A 13,662-nucleotide genomic window follows, 5' to 3' on the forward strand; every position below is an offset into this window, starting at 1 on the left:
ATCTGGATTGTTACTTTTGCTGTCCTCCTCCTTAATACCATGGTTACCATAGTGTGTGTTTTGTGACATGGACATCATGAACGCATCTCCTGCCACAACAAGCCAATTGTTCTTAAGCTGCGTCTTTCTTTTTCAGGCTGGTGCAGAGATTTCAACAGTGAATCCCGAACAGTATTCAAAGCGGTTCTTGGACTTTATTGCCAACATCTTGACGTAACCTAATGTTCCATTGGACAGATACAAGGTCTGGGAACAGCAGCAATGGCTACAAGTGTGTAAGGGATAAAAAGCTTCTTTTAAAAGGAACTCTCAAAGTGCTATCTTGCAGAAGGCAGCCCCCTTGTTTACATCTGCTGGCAAAGATGACTGACTGGGGTGAAATAATCGCTTTAACAGCTGCCTGATTTATGCCCAGCATAGTTCTAGCTATTTCTGATGCGTGTGTGCGTGCGTGTGAGTGTGTGCAGAAACAAATATAAATTAACTAATAATAACTAAAATAGATCAGCTTCTTAATCGGTGTGCATTGCAACAACACTCCGTGAATACTAGCTGAGCTGGAATGAATGGTTAGAGGTGGGTGGGGAGGAAGGCATTATATGCATGTTAAGTTCTACAATATTGGTGTCAAAACTAAACTGTGGATCAGTTTACGTTTTGAGCTGAGAGGTGCAAGACAGTATTTGGTGGCAATGATGACTATGACCTTACTGCAAATGTTACACTTAACTACCCTGCATGTTGGCACTCTTTGAAAATAGAAACATCATAAGCTCCTTATGCCGGAAGCTTTCCTGTTGGCACCTTTTTCATTTAATTAAATTGGCCCATTGCAACAGGAAATAAGTCTTCCAGCAATTCAGAAGTCTGGCTCTTGTTTTACCAAAATCTAATGTCATAATCATGCTGTGTGTTCTTTGCCAAGGGTAGACATATTTTGAGGGAGGTGGAGCAGGAACATTAAGAATGTTTAATTGTCATGTTACATGAAGATTTTACACTGTATGTTTATCGTATAGGAGCTGAGTGTACTACAAAGGAAATCAATGATGCTTTTTTTGGAAGAAATTAATCATTTTGGGCAATAATAGCATTTTACACCACATGAACAAAGGAATAGGAAAGTCTGTTCACCTGTAACTGATCAAAACCGAGACATTTAAATGCTTACATTGTGCTGTTTTTAATATTTTATTAAAATATTCTTTTTTTAAGCCCTAAATTTTACTGTTTACATTAATAGGAAAACAGGGATGCTTTGAGTATGTCACAGTATGTGAATCTGAAGTTTACATGTAAAGTTATTTTGCAGTACAGATGAAGTAATTTCTTGAAGTATAATATGCAGTAATGTACCCAAGTGGATATTCAATTCACCTCCATGATAGAAAATATTTTTGCAGTCCATGGTGACAGGTTGTTTTGAGGTTATTTTATATGGCATTTTTATTACCTAATTAGCTCTGTTGCTCCAAATGATGCTGTGTTAACTGATTTGCCTAAAATTATGTTGTCGCCTATAACCTGCTTTGAAAAACCTCAGATCCCCTGGGGGGGGGGGAGTTTCCAAACTTTGAGGACAACAGAATTAGATATGCTTAAAACTACTATTCTCTACTTAATACACTGTGCTAAAATTGTGCCTTTAAAAAATTATATGTTGAAACAGACATTCATGGGCAACTCAAAAAATAAACCACACTCTCTCTCCCACTCTGCGACGTAAAGCTTGTTCCACAAATTCCAGGTTGCCTTTTCCACTTACTTAATGCCAGTTCTGTTAAGCTTGCAGCTGAGCATAATAAATATGTATAGTTGGCTTCAGAGAACTCTGATAAAACATAAGCTGATCTTACTCTCATGCAGCCAAAGGCAATATATCCTATTACACTGCACAATATTTCAACAGGGCTGTGATCATAGAATTAGCCCCCTGAAATGCAGGAATCTTTTGCCCAACATAGGGTTTGACCCCCCAAACCCTGAGATTGAGTCTCATTGCTCTACCAACTGAGCTATCCCAGGCTGTGTTACCTTTTTAAAAAAATGTATCCAATTTGGTTTTATTTTCCCACCGAAGATAATGAATCTTAAAGAGTGATGGGATTCTCAGTTATTAAAAGCAATCACCTTCCCCCTTGCTTTTAACCCACAACATTCCTGGACGCTTTAAAAGGCCATGTTTCTATGTGAAAACAGATGGATGTTGAGATTTACACTGACCTTTTAAGACCCTCCATCCACAATAAGTTAACCCAAACTGCTGGTCCTTTTTGGCAGTGGGTCTCTTGCAACTCTCCGTTTGTGGGGTGGGGGGAGGTCCATAGCTAAGTGTTGGAACACCCACTCTGCCCGCAAGAGGTCTTCAGTCCAATCCCTACCATCTTTGGGAGAGATGGCTGAAACGCTGGGGAGTGTCTGCCAGTCAGTGTAGACAGTACTGAGCTACATGGACCAGTGGCCTGGCTCAAAATAAGGCAGCTTCCTCTGGTGCATCTCATCAGTGCTGTTGTCTCCTTTCCCTCCTGCTGTTTGGGCATACTTCCCAGCCAAGCTATTAGTGACTGTGAGGCAAAAGGCACAGCCCCACATGGGTTTCTCACCACCTGAGTTCTCCTTCCCTTTTGATATATTTATAATGTTAATGACCAACTCGTTACTGTAGTGGGGTTGGAGAGCTGAAAATAATGCCCATAAGCTGCCTAGAGCAAAATATATACATCAGGAGGCTTCGTTTGACCATAGCAGCTAGAGGGATGTGAAAATTTGTGTCCCAGGCTCTTTAGACTCGTCTACCCCCATGTACCAGCTGATACCAAAGGGGCGCATTGGTTGCCAGATGTGACCTATGTTGGTATTATTTTCAGCTCTCCTGCCCCATGACTGTTGCTCAATGCAGATGGCGGTACCCCCTCTTTAAAAGTCAGCTGTTGCAAATCTGGATGGCAAATTTCTTTAGTAGTTTGTCCAACATCTTGGAATAGCTGTAGCTTCTGTCTTACTGAGGCGCATGATACTCATAACTGCATTCTCTCCAGTTTGGGATAGATTACAAAAACACTTTTCAGGTTGATGCAAGGAATGGTTGTCAAGTCGTTGACAAGGGGTAGGTCATGCACTTTCCACACACGTCCTACTGCCCTTGAGAGACATTACTTTGAACAAATATTTTTTGGGGTTCCATTTTCTGTTTTGTGACGTAATAGCCTCTGAAATTCCCAGTCATTGCAAACATACCCCCCAAATGGACGGCGCACCATTGTAAGTTTATAGAGCTCCACCTAGCAGAAAAGTCTAGGGAAAATGCTTCACCAAATAAATGGCCATCTCTTTTCTCACCTGAATCTCTATTGGTACGATTGGATGTATTATATATACTGTATACTTGGGTGGACTGTCACAACAAATGCTACCACCAGTGACTTTTCAGGATTATAAATAAACTTAACTAATTTCTACTGTGCCGCTAGATGTGTCTCTTCACTTGTTGTGCTATATTATACACAATTCTCACCACCCCAACCCTGTACTAGCAGGTTTTGCAGATGATCTTCCTTAATGACCTGCATTGCAATTTGCTGTCTTGTATCCTGTGCCTGAGTGTGCAGCTAGGGCAATAGAGGTACCTCACTAGTCCTAAAAGCATGTTGCTTTTCTCCCTTTTCTCTCAGCTGCCACAAGCAACACAAGAGTTACTTAGTTGCTTCCAAACGTGACAAACATTGTGTAGCATCCTTGTTTGCACGCCACACTAAACCAAACTATGATTTGCTAGGCCTGTGCTGGCTTCCGGAAGGGGACCTTGCATCCCTTTTGCTGCTTCCCAGTCTGTTTTGCTTAGGGTAACAACTAAACTTAAGATTTGGCTTAGGCCCCATCCTCACTATGCATTTGAATTCTGAGTTTCCTGGGAAGGGGGGACTGACTGTTAAATGACTGAGAATCGCAGCTTGATGAGCGGACCAGGGGGTCTCCTAACAACTCTCTGCACCCACAACAAACTACACTTCCCAGGATTCTTTGGGGGGGGGGAGCCACAGTTGTTTAAAGTGGTATCATACTGTCTTAAGGATATAGTAGAGATGGGGTCTTAGTTTGTTGTCTGAACCTAGAATCATTGTCAAGGTAACTCTTCCTTAACCATGGCCTATGGTCACAGGTTGTCTATGATTAGAGATCATCCAATGTGGTCTGGAGTCTCTGAATGTCACACTAAGCCAAAAGTATCTGTTTGCTTCTGTGCCACACTGTGCTGAAAGGAGAAAGGAGCAAAGTGGGTGTGAGCTCCTCTCTGAGCCCCAGCATCTTTGTGTGCTCCCAGTTAGTCATAGTTTGGCTTACCATGATGTGTGAACCAAGCCAATGTATTTTCTTTTTTTAAAATTGATTCATATTCACAAAGCTTTGTATCTTTTTGTTTCTTTTCCCCCTGCTGGCCCAAACATGAGCATATTGGTCTCATCTCTTGCCACTTCCTTGCTTTGTCTTTCTGCCATTTTCTACAACTTACCCACTTCTCCCTCTTGCTTAATTTTCTCCAATTTTAAATACAGATTAAGTTTGGAGCCATTCCTCTGGAGCCATTCATTTGCCAACTATTCTGTAAATGAGTATTTTGTACATTCCATCTAACTGAAAAATCAGTTCTAGGTCAGTTTCTGTTTATGGGTATAGATTGTATCTTGGACTGACTCCACCATTTCTATATCTATACACTGGTTTCTTTAGACATTGTTACCCTGACACTCTCAAAACATGTTCTTGATCTACCAAGTGCCTCTTTCTATAATAATTGTTCCTAGTCTTATTGATAGGTTGCACCAGTATTTCTTGCTTAACTTCATCTGTGGCACAGCTGGATTCTCCATAGATTAGCCTTCTCCATCCAGATGTTCTCCAGATGTTTTGGGTTATAACCAGTGCTTTTTCTGGGGGTATTTAAGGGTGCACGGTACAGTGGTACCTCGGTTTTCGAACAGAATGCGTTCCGGAAGTCCGTTCAACTTCTGAAACATTCGGAAACCAAGGCACAGCTTCCGATTGCGCAGGCGGACCGGAAACAATAGCGGAAGGCGCATCGGATGTTTGAATTCCAAAAAAAGGTCGAAAACTGGGACACTTACTTCCAGGTTTCGATCGTTCGGGAGCCAAAATGTGCAAGTACCAAGGTACGACTGTACCAGCACCTTTCCCCCCCAAATGTTAAAAGTGTGGCACTTACTTTAACAACTTAAGGGGAGTATAGGCATCTTTTTTCTACAAAAAGAAGCACTGGTTATAATTCCCATTATCCCTGAATTGGACCTACTTGAATGGGTCTGATGGCAGTTATAGTCCAAAATGCACTCCTTTATTTCCAACCCATTTATTTCCAACCCAAGTTCCTCTTCTCCTTGTTTAGTCTCTACTTGGGCAAGATGTTATCTCCTCCCATGCTCAAAGATAAATATTTTGCCCTTATGGCATCTGGGCATAGGATGCAGGAAAATGCTAAGAAGAGTGAAAGTTGAATACAAAACCTCTCTTCCACCACCACACCCCAAGCTCTCTCTGCATACTTCTTTGTGCAAACACAGCACATAAATTGACTTTGGTATCTACAGCTTCAGCTCGTCTGTTTTTTGCCTTATGGGGCCTATAGTTGGGAGTCCTGCATTTATACTGGTTCCCATGTTTCTGTCTCCGCTCACACAGTATTTTTGCAAATACCGTACTTTGCTATTCTATCTCTCAGTAGTCTTAAAGATGCAAACTAGTATTTGCTGCAGTAGCACACTCTGTCCTCCAGACCTAGCTTAACACACCGTTATAAGAAGGTAAAGGTACCCCTGCCCGTACGGGCCAGTCTTGACAGACTCTGGGGTTGTGCGCCCATCTCACTTAAGAGGCCAGGGGCCAGCGCTGTCCGGAGACACTTCCGGGTCACGTGGCCAGCGTGACATCGCTGCTCTGGCGAGCCAGAGCCGCACACGGAAACGCCGTTTACCTTCCCGCTGGTAAGCGGTCCCTATTTATCTACTTGCACCCGGAGGTGCTTTCGAAATGCTAGGTTGGCAGGCGCTGGGACCGAGCAGCGGGAGCGCACCCCGCCACAGGGATTCGAACCGCCAACCTTTCGATCGGCAAGCCCTAGGCGCTGACACCGTTATAGACAGACATAAAAAGCTTATTGCAAGACTTACCAATCCTAGAGTTCTTCCTGCGGCAAAGGCGTTCAGGATTTCAGGATCACCTGAGAAGATACACAGGGCTGCATGCAACTCCTAAGGATGGCCCAGTCCTTTTTATGCCTGTTTTGGACAGAAATCCAAATGCGAGGGTTATACTCCGTATGTGATTAGTTACATCTATATGGTAGAATGCCATGTTATCAAATATGTTTGCCTGTCTGCAAGTTTTATTCAAAATGCTGGTAAGGGACTGAGGAGCCTAAATAAAGCTTAGGGTTGATCTACCCTTGCACTTGAGGTCTTCATGAGCAATGGGAGCTTAACTCCCTTCCTAAGCGAAAGTGATGGTCCACAATTCTGTCACCTTAGTTATCTGACAAGGTAACAGGCTTATTAGAAGTCAGAGCAGACCCAAGTCTCACTCCTAGCAGGCAGAAGCATGTCTATGAGAAGTATAGGTCAGGTTTTTCTCATACCCACCCCACCATGTCAGCCCAGTCCTGTAGCCCAACTCCAGGATCCAAGACTATCCTGAATGTTTCTGCCTTTCCCCTTCTAGTGATGCTAAACGTTTTGTGCTAGTATGCGTACAATCTTGCATTTTATGTATTTAAATTGATAACTGTGGCTTGGCTTGATTTATTTCTTCCTTCATACATGCACACTTTCTCTGGCACAACATGAATGTTTTATTTCATACGATAAACAGTGGTTTCTAAGGTACGGTGAGAATGTAAAGGAACTAATAGGAGAAAACTAATAGGAGGTACATGTTACAATAAAAGAGTAAATATTCCATTGTGGCCAATTAACATATGCTCTTTTTTTTAGAGTTAATTACATCTCTCCCCCCCCCCCCCGTAACAGTCTTTGTCACTCATTACTGTTAAACTGCTAAGAGAGGGTGAGGACAACTCACTTTGTACCTCCTAGTTCTAAAAGCACATTCCTGACATGAGTAAGGCTTTATAAAATAAAGCACTTTGATTTGCTAGGAAAACCCCTTGTCCTCTTTTCTTTCATCTCTACCATGTGTTCAGTCATTTCTGCTATTTTATTTTGGGTGGTTTTAATTGGCAAACATGTTAATCTCAAAGCCAGAAGGCTGCTTTTTATTAAATTTGATCTTGACATCTAGATTTGTTTCGTAACACTTCTGTGGAATGACATAAGGCGGGAGACAAACTTGATCCCCACTGCAAGTTCCTAAAGAGAAGCTTAAGAGAAGACCTTCAGCTGTAATATGGAGTCCTCCACCCATTAGGCCAGCTATAGAAGAGCTTTGTGTTCGTAGTAGCTGGATGCATTGTATTGCTGCTTTGCAGAGAAGGGAGTGGGGGGGGATAACTTTCTGGCTACACTGACATTAAACCTGTAAAGATGGTGGTGCTGCTGTGGTTGATGCCATTCTGCTTCTGGAGCTAAGTAGGCCCAGCCCCTGTATGTTTGCCTGGGTAGGAAACCCAGTGGGAATCACACAGGAGCTGCCAAGTATAACAAACGTAAATGGCTAAAACTGCAGAGACATGCTTCTTCAGTATCCGACAGATGGAGCACAGCACTCGAGAGAAGGAAATCTTATTTTAAAACTCACAACTTTAAAAAGTTTGCAAAGTAGTGGGATGCTGTGGCAAGAAGTCGTGGCTAATCATGCAATGATCTAAATGAGCAGCTGGCACTTGAGCACCGCAGCCTGTAAATGTTTATATGTTTAGAAAAGTTAAGAACAATGCTTTACCGCACACTTTTTCCCATACTAGCCTGCCCATAAGAACGTAAGAGGAGGCTGTGCAGTCGGGCAAGTGGCCCAGCAGTCCGGCATCCTGTTGTTAACAGTGTCCAACCAGGTGCCTGTGTGAATCCTGCAAGCTGGACATGAGCACAACGGCACTCGGTCCACCTGTGATTCCCTGCATGATGCCACTGTGGCTAGCAGCTGTTGATAGGCTCGTCCTCCATGAATTTGTCTAATTCCCTTTTAAAGCCACAGAAGTTGGTGGCCATCACTGTCTCTTGTGGAAGTGAGTTCCATACTTTAACTACACACTTCATAGAATCATAGAACTGTAGATTTGGAAAGGACCATCTAATCCACACACACACACACACACACACACACACACCCACCCCTGCAATGTGGGAATCTTTTGCCCATGACGCTGAGGTTAAGAGTCTTGTGCTCTACTGACTGAGCTGTCCGAGATGCATAAGTACCTTTGTTTTATCTGTTGTGAATCTACAACATTCAGCTTCATTGGATTGCCCACAACTTCTAATCTTACAAGGGGGAGGGGGGGACTTCTCTCTATCCAATTTCTCTATGCCATGCATAACTTTATAACTATCATGCCATCTCTTATTTGCCTTATCTCTAAACTAAAAAGTCCCAAACACAGCAACCTTTCCTTAAGAGCCAGTGTGGTGCAGTGGTTAAGAGCAGTTGACTCGTAATGTGGTGAACCGGTTTTGATTCCCCGCTCCAACACATGCAGCTGCTGGGTGACCTTGGGCTAGTTACACTTCTCTGAAGTCTCTCAGCCTCACTCACCTCACAGAGTGTTTGTTGTGGGGGAGGAAGAGAAAGGAGATTGTTAGCCGCTTTGAGACTCCTTAGGGTAGTGATAAAGCGGGATATCAAATCCAAACTCTTCTTAAGGGGAGTTGCTCTGTCCACAGCTCTACAGAATCCTTTTGAGTTGCGACGGCCAGAACCACAGGCAATACGTTCCAAGTGTGGTCGCAGCTTAGATTAGCATAGAAGCACTACGACGAGTATTTCTCCTACCCTTGTAAAGTAAAAGATCTGGAGGAATACACTGGATCTTGTCAGATGGACTTCAACAGTGCTGTGAAATAAAGGTTTGTTTTGGTTTCATGCACGTAGATACTGCGCCTTTCAATCAAGCTCTCATCAGAAAGAAACAATAATCAAAATTAGCCCAGATCCTTGCAAAATCAGACATAACTCAAAACAAGTAGGATCAGCAGTTAAAAGCAGCAGGTTAAAGCATTTTAAAAACTAAAAAAAAAAAGCCTTGGAGAATTAAAAAAGGGTTAGAGATCAGCTTCTTGGGGGTAAGCTACCGTTGTCAGAAACAGGATACTGAAGTTGATGAAATGCAGAGTTGGTTTGGTAACACATTTGCTTCTGCCACCCAAATGATAAGACATAAAACAGACCCTGTCAGGACTGCAACAAATTGCAGACAGACGGCTACTCACGCCTGCCTATGTATTCCTAGGAGATGCCTCTTTCCCGTTTGCAGGCAATGCTTATATCTCTCTTACGCCACAGATACGGGGCCAAAATTATTCCATGAATAGATGTTCTCACCGTGCATTGTCCTGACGGACAAATTTAGGTCACAGCTACTTTAGGGGAAAGGTTGTGGCCCAAGGGCACAATGCCTTCTGTACATGTAGAAGGGTCCCGTGTTCTATCCTTTACAGTTCCAGCTTCAAGGGGCCCTGGTAATGGCAGGGCTGGGAAATAGCTTTTGCCCTGCCAGCCAAGGATGACATTTTGTAGGCTAGAGGGAGCAGTGGTTTGATAAGCTAAGGTAGCTTCATAGGAGCATCTCTGTCCTGTGCCCCCCCCCCCAAAAAAAGGACTGAGGATGACAAATTGTGGAAAGGCTCCAGGCTAGATCCTTTGGCATAGACAGACATAGCTAGGAAAGAGCTGTGGAACCCTGGACAGCAGCTGCCAGTCTGTGATGACAATACTGAACTAAATGTCCCAAACTGACTCAGTGATTTGATTGCATCTCTTAAGGAAAAGGAATATACTGCTGTATTTTGTTTTACTTTATTTTTTGCTTTAATTTTAACGCATTATTTTTCCTCAAAGTCCTTTTGAGTCCCCTCTTCACCACTCCACAAATCCCATTAGTGTATTTTTTATAGTGTTGGGAAGATATCCCACTGAGAACAAACATTTAATCTCTTCTACTGTTCCATTACTTGCTTATTCACCCACCCACTTCTGAAAGAGGTTTACAGAGCACTTTTAAAGTAAACCTTAAAGGTAAAGGTAAAGGTACCCCTGCCCATACGGGCCAGTCTTGACAGACTCTGGGGTTGTGCGCCCATCTCACTTAAGAGGCCAGGGGCCAGCGCTGTCCGGAGACACTTCCGGGTCACGTGGCCAGCGTGACATCGCTGCTCTGGCGAGCCAGAGCCGCACACGGAAACGCCGTTTACCTTCCCGCTGGTAAGCGGTCCCTATTTATCTACTTGCACCCGGAGGTGCTTTCGAACTGCTAGGTTGGCAGGCGCTGGGACCGAGCAGCGGGAGCGCACCCCACCGCAGGGATTCGAACCGCCGACCTTTCGATCGGCAAGCCCTAGGCGCTGAGGCTTTAACCCACAGCGCCACCTGCGTCCCTAAAGTAAACCTTAGCATGTTACAACTCTAACTACTGTGGTAACTTGCTCAAACTGACTGCCATAGCCACATCTGCTCTAGGAAAGACGAAAGAGATCGGGGGGGGGGGAGAAATTGAGCTCTGATGCTGGACTCCAGTTGAAGAGCGCAACCTCAAGGCTGCACTTCCTCCCCAAACAACACTGACACTGAGCTGCAAAGAAAGTGATTTCAACTGACTTAATGTTCTTGCGCTGCTTACCCAAATGAGACCTGACGGATGGACTATGACTCAATGGTAGAACACATGCCTTATAAGCCGATGGTCCTGGAGTTCAATGCCTGCCACCTCCCCTTATAAGAGTCAATTAGTAGGTAATGAGGAAAACCTCTGCTTTAGAAGCTGAAAAGTAACCCAGCATGGCTGGTGGGAGTTGTACTCCAGCACCTGGTGAAGGGCACCGGAAAGCCTACAGTAAATAATACTGATCTAGGTAAACTACTGTATTTTTCGCTCCGTAAGATGCACCTAGTTTTTAGAGGAGGAAAGGGGGAAAGCCCCATTTTTGGGGGGATCAGTTCACAGTTGTGCAGCTTCTTTTGCAAAGGGGAAAAGCCCCTTTTTTTGAGGATCAGCTCAAAGTTGTTGAGCTTACTTTGCAAAGGGGAAAAAATCCTGTTTTTATGGGGTTCAACTCACAGTTCTGCAACTTCTTTAGGAAAGGAAATGGAGCCGTTTCTACAGTTTCCAGACAGATAACACTGGGCAGCAATTTTTTACTTTTTGAATGTTGTCTAGATTTCTACAACTGATTTAGGGTATTTTTGCACTGCTGAATCAGGAAATGGCATCCGTTTCTCTCCATCAGGTCAGGTTTACTGTAAACTGAATGGTGGGCATTGATAAAGGTAAGTACACGTAAATTGCATGTTGCTTCACCATTTTTCAAACTTCAGGGCTTGAACTTCCATTTCTTGGAACTCCTGGAATGCTCAGCGGCAGGGAGGTCTCTCTTCAGAGTCCAACAGTAATCAGCCATCATGACTGCGTCCCAGCGACCCTGATACCTGGTGTCCATCACTTTGATGTCCTGATGGAATCTCTCCCCCTGCTCGTCACTCATTGAACCCAGGTTCTCAGGAAACCGGTCCATATGTAAAAATAAGTAGTGCATCTTGACGCTCATGTTGCAGCCCAGGTTTCTGAAAGCAGTCAGCATGTTGTTGACAAGTTCTGCGTAGTTTCTGGCCTTATTGTTGCCAAGAAAGTTCTTCACTACCAGAACAAATGCCTTCCACGCTTCCAGTTCCACTTCGTTCATTGAGTTTCCGAACTCTGGATCTCTGATGAGCTGACGGATCTGAGGACCGTCAAAGATGCCAGCTTTCAACTTCTTCATGGTCAATCCTAGAAAAGCCTGGCACAAGTAAGTGAAGCAGTCACCATCCTTGTCCAGAGCCTTGGTGAACTGCTTGATTAAGCCAAGCTTGATGTGCAGCGGTGGGAAGAGTATTCTGTCTCTGTTCACCAGAGGGTTGTTGATGACGTTCCTTTCTTTGCAAGGCACGAATTCCTCCCGCACAGGCCAGTCCTTCTTCGTGTAATGCTGAGCACGGTCCCTACTATCCCACATGCACAGAAAACATGGGTACTTGGTGAAGCCAGACTGTTGTCCCAACAAAAAGTTCATCTTCAGGTCAACACAAATAAACCACTTATGCTGATCATAACCAATTTTCTCCAGCACATACTTCACCGCTTCATAGTTCTCCTTCAAGGTACTCAAGTGAGCCAGGGGTATAGAGGCAAACTGGTTGCCGTTGTGTAGCAGAACACATTTCAGTGATCGCTTGCTGCTGTCAATGAACAGTCTCCAATCTTTGGGTTCGTACTGTGGCACTCCAAGCTTGAGCAGAAGCTGCACAATATCTGCACAGCACACCAAGTCCTTCTCTTCCGAGAAAAAACGGAGGTACTCTTGATGCCTGTTGCGGAAGAAGCTGATGCGAGCACTGTCAGAAAGGAGGTTTTTTTCCTTCAATCTGGATGCCAACAGTTCGGCAGAGTCCTTTGACAAGCTGAGGTCGCGAACTAGATCATTCAACTCCTTTTGGGAAAATGGATGTGGAGCATCATCTTCAAGAACCACTTCTTCTTCATGTCTTTCAACACTGGAGGCATCTTCGTCACTAATGTCAGGAAGTTCTCCGAAGATAGGCACTGGAATTTCATCACAATGAGCTACAGGACGACGTGCTGATTGAAGATCAGGATACTTTGTGGGGTGGCTGCCCCATTAACTTAGTTTTGATCCCCCAACTTTATGCTTTGCCGCACCAATTTATGGAAGATTTCGAGGTTTTATGACTTCAAACTGATCCCTTTTCGACATAATCACCCAGAACTATCGGACCTGAATACTTCTTGTCATTAAAATAATCATTTCCAATCAAAACAATTATTCGACATGGCATTTTACCCCCACCAACTTCTTCTAAAATGCTCCACACAAGCATACATGTGAACAAAAACGTAAAAAAATGACATGTGGCCATAGCTCAAAAACTTGACCTGATTGAGCAAAACCAATGTGATTTTTGGATTCAGCGCATCAGATTTGTCCTAAATCAACTGAAAAAACGCAGACAACAAATTTGTTGTTGACCAGTGTAATCTAATCAGCCAGTCACATGTTGCTGGGGAAACAAACAGCCTCCTTCTTCAGAATATTCAACAATGGAGGCCTGGGCAAAGGGGCAGGGCCAGCAAGGGAGCCAGCGATCGACCACACATTCGCTCCATAAGACGCACAGACATTTCCCCTTACTTTTTAGGAGGAAAAGGGTGCGTCTTATGGAGTGAAAAATATGGTAATACTGAGCCAGGCTGCCAGCCACAATGGCTATGCTCAGCCTACACAACTGGAGGCAGTAATGCTTCTGAATACCAGTTGCTGGAAGCCACAGGAGTGGCGAGTGTGATTGTGCTTTAATCCTGCTTCCTGGTTTCTCATTGAGGCATCTGGTTGGCCACTGTGAGAAGAGGATGCTGGGCCATTGCTCCTGATCCAGCTGGCTATTCCTGTGTTCTTGTGAGCAATGGCCTGGCTGAGTAGGAGGCAGCAT

At 44.1% G+C, this 13,662-nt stretch overlaps 1 protein-coding gene and 2 long non-coding RNA genes across 6 annotated transcripts in view; 2 read left to right on the forward strand and 1 right to left on the reverse strand.

Annotated features, from left to right (window-relative positions):
* PIP4K2A (phosphatidylinositol-5-phosphate 4-kinase type 2 alpha) overlaps positions 1-3,469 on the forward strand; it is a 178,424-nt gene extending 174,955 nt beyond the window's left edge. For all 4 annotated transcript variants that reach the window (XM_079947856.1, XM_079947857.1, XM_079947855.1 and 1 more), the window contains one exon: positions 137-3,469. In XM_079947856.1, the coding sequence (XP_079803982.1) occupies positions 137-217 (81 nt within the window). In that variant the 3' untranslated portion in view covers positions 218-3,469. The remainder of the gene's footprint in view (positions 1-136) is intronic.
* A 1,771-nt stretch (positions 3,470-5,240) lies between these two features.
* LOC307199797 lies at positions 5,241-7,170 on the forward strand. Its single transcript, XR_013832202.1, has 2 exons — positions 5,241-5,816; positions 6,156-7,170. It is a non-coding gene; the product is annotated as an uncharacterized lncRNA (long non-coding RNA).
* The window catches only part of LOC307199794, a 29,712-nt gene continuing 22,214 nt past the window's right edge, over positions 6,165-13,662 (reverse strand). The window contains exon 3 of the long non-coding RNA XR_013832199.1: positions 6,165-6,290. This is a non-coding gene — a long non-coding RNA (uncharacterized lncRNA). The remainder of the gene's footprint in view (positions 6,291-13,662) is intronic.

This window comes from Podarcis cretensis (assembly GCF_951804945.1).
Source record: "Podarcis cretensis genome assembly, chromosome: 12".
Taxonomy (NCBI): Eukaryota; Metazoa; Chordata; class Lepidosauria; order Squamata; family Lacertidae; genus Podarcis; species Podarcis cretensis.